Raw genomic sequence first — 3,175 nt, forward strand, 5'->3', positions numbered from 1 at the left:
TATATATATATATATATATGCACAGGCATGGCCATGTGGTAAGGAGCTTGCTTCTCAAATACATGGTTCTGGGTTCAATCCCACTGCATGCTGCCTAAGGCAGGTGTCTTCTATCATAACCTCATGTGATGGTCGTATGGTACCCCAACCCATTGTTACGTGACTTGTATTCATCTGTCATTCATTTTTTGAGGATGAAAAACGAAGGTAACCTCAGCAGGATTTGAGATGTGCAACCAAGCGAATATCCTCCATCAGACATCTACTGTTCTCTGAATGCCTTGCTTCCTTGGGCATAGATGCATTGAAGCTCCAACGTCTGGCAACTGACTTGGTAAACACCCACAAAATTATTAACCATCGTGCCAACAATTTTTGAGCTCCATGTGTCTAACACATGTGGGCATACCTACAAAGTCAGAAAACAGCACAGCTCCCATGGCTTTCGGAAACATCTTCTCACACTCAGAGTTACTGAAGCATGGAACAAACTCCCTGCATCAGTTGTTAGTAGCTGAGACATTGCATCCTTGAAAACCTCCATGCTTCCTGAAATTCGCCAACGTTACACCTGATATCCCCACCCCTCCATATGCATGCACACATGTATATCTTGACTCATACACTGTTCACTTTCCTGACTTTTCTACATAATTCTATGCACTGTACGTGCACCTTTGATGAGTTGTAGTGCACCTGAACACTAGACACAATAATTTCATTATTATTATTATTATTATTATTATTTTAAAAAGCAGGAGAATGAGAACGTACTTGAACTGTACACCAATGTCATCTTTTATAATCTTGGCTGTTGTTTGTCCGAAACCAAACATTCCTCCTGCACCACTACGACCTCCAGGACGGCCACCCTGTATTAAGGAAGGGAAAAAAAACAAAAAACAACAGAGATAATGATACCTGTTACAGTTAAATGAGGGCACTTAATTTACTAGAAATAGCAGCCAAATCTTTCTCAAATCACACCCTACTGTCTTATTTATTTATGAGCCAATGAGGGAGACCTCTATATAGTAGCTATACATGCTAGAAATAGCAGTCAAATCTCCCTCAAATCATACCCTACTGTCTTATTTATGTATGAGCCAATGAAGGATACCTCTACAGGGTAGCTATACATGCTAGAAATAGCAGTCAAATCTTTCTCAAATCACACCCTACTGTCTTATTTATGTATGAGCCAATGAGGGAGACCTCTATATGGTAGCTAAACCTGGTAGAAATAGCAGCCAAATCTTCCTCAAATCACACCCAACTCTCCTATGTACATATGTATGTATGATGAGAGAACAACAGTTGGTCAAGGATTCATACTGTTGATCCTGGTGCAGCCTCCTGGCTTCCCAGACCCCAGTCGAACTGTCCAACCCATGCCAGCATGGAAAACAGATATTAAATGAAAGAAGAAATTACAATTGACAGAGTAATTAATCTGAATGCTTAGGGGTTAATTTGTGACAAGGAGAGACAAGAAGGAATACATACCTGAAGTAAGTTAGAAGATCTTCTGATTATCCACACCAATATTGCAATGGGTAGAATGATGTTGAGGGCAGAGTAGGCTAAAGATGACCTGCAGGAGGAGAAGAAAATGTAGTAGGAGTAGTAGTAGTGGTGGTAGTGGTGATATGGTGAGGGTGGTAGTAGTGATGGGGAAACTGGTGATAATAGAGGTGGTAGAAGTCATTATTGTATTTGAGGTGGTAGTTGTATTAACAGTAGTAGAAGCAGTGGAGGCGCAATGGCCCAATGGTTAGGGCAGCGGAATCGTGGTCATAGGATCGCGGTTTCGATTCCCAGACCGGGCGTTGTGAGTGTTTATTGAGCAAAAACACATAAAGCTCCACGAGGCTCCGGCAGGGGATGGTGGCGAACCCTGCTGTACTCTTTCACCACAACTTTCTCTCACTCTTACTTCCTGTTTCTGCTTTGTGCCTGTAATTCAAAGGGGTCAGCCTTGTCACACACTTGTGTCACTCTGTATCTCCCCCGAGAACTACATTAAGGGTTACACGTGTCTGTGGAGCACTCAGCCACTTGCACGTTAATTTCACGAGCAGCAGGCTGTTCCGTTGATCGGATCAACAGGAACCCTCGACGTCGGAAACGACGGAAGTGCCAACAACAGCCACAAGTAGAAGCAGTGATGATCGTGGTAGCTCTAGTTGAAGATTTGGTGAAAATGAAGTCGCCCACCTACCCATGTCTTGGGTAAACTGTTCGGGTTTCACACACAGCAAATTGGATTGGAGCCTGGTGTTGCCATCCGGTTTCACCAGTCCTCAGTCAAATCGTCCAACCCATGCTAACATGGAAAGCGGACGTTAAACGACGATGATGATGACGATGATGATAGACACATAGAAATATTACAGGAGTAGGGGTATCTGGAAATTGCGCATAGAGGAAGAGGGGGAGAAAAAAATTAGTGAAAATATAGAAAATTAAGCGGGTGGATAACTCACAGCTCTGTTTCAGTTCTATAAACTACATTAACAAAGTTTGCAGGTTCAATGTTCATCTCAAGTTGGGCATTTTCTAGGTTCCGTTCAAAAGCCTCCACGCTGCCAATATTGAACCATATGATACTCTGCAACACAACAACAACAGTAACAGAAGGGGAAACATAGATGTTGAACCCAACTTAAAATCACAGCTGAATGCTTTGAGAAAGGAAGGACGTGGAGTGACCACAGATGGAATGCTTTTGACCTTGGGTCTGACACAGGATGAGACGTGTGTGTGTGCATGTATATACAATAACTTTAATAAAAAAAATTTTAAAAATCCACATCCTCTACAATATACATTGAGCACTCCTTTCTCATTTGTCTGACATTAAAGTATGTATGCATGCATGTGTATGTGTGTGTGTGTGTGCATGTATGTATGTAAGTATGTATGTATGTGTACATGCATACATACATATTGTTTGAAGTGGCTTTTTTCAGCAAATTTTATTCAACAAAAACATCTTTAAATGACAGTCTGACTGTCTGCCAAGCAAATGGGAAGCAGTAATTGAAGTAGATGGTGAATATGCTCCGGAATAATTATTTAAAGATGTTTTTGCTTCATGTTACTGTTTTTGTTGAATAAAATTTGTTGAAAAAAGCCGCAATAATTATGCACCAACCCAATATATATATATATA

General features: G+C 41.2%; 1 protein-coding gene across 3 annotated transcripts in view; it reads right to left on the minus strand.

Annotated features, from left to right (window-relative positions):
* Nucleotides 1-3,175, minus strand: part of LOC106878159 (AFG3-like protein 2) — a 33,238-nt gene that overhangs the window by 8,320 nt on the left and 21,743 nt on the right. For all 3 annotated transcript variants that reach the window (XM_014927300.2, XM_014927298.2, XM_014927299.2), the window contains exons 6-8: nucleotides 2,487-2,611; nucleotides 1,507-1,594; nucleotides 775-872 (exon numbers count right to left, since the gene is read on the minus strand). In XM_014927300.2, the coding sequence (XP_014782786.1) occupies nucleotides 775-872; nucleotides 1,507-1,594; nucleotides 2,487-2,611 (311 nt within the window). The remainder of the gene's footprint in view (nucleotides 1-774; nucleotides 873-1,506; nucleotides 1,595-2,486; nucleotides 2,612-3,175) is intronic.

The sequence above is a fragment of the Octopus bimaculoides genome, chromosome 30 (assembly GCF_001194135.2).
Source record: "Octopus bimaculoides isolate UCB-OBI-ISO-001 chromosome 30, ASM119413v2, whole genome shotgun sequence".
NCBI classification, from domain to species: Eukaryota; Metazoa; Mollusca; class Cephalopoda; order Octopoda; family Octopodidae; genus Octopus; species Octopus bimaculoides.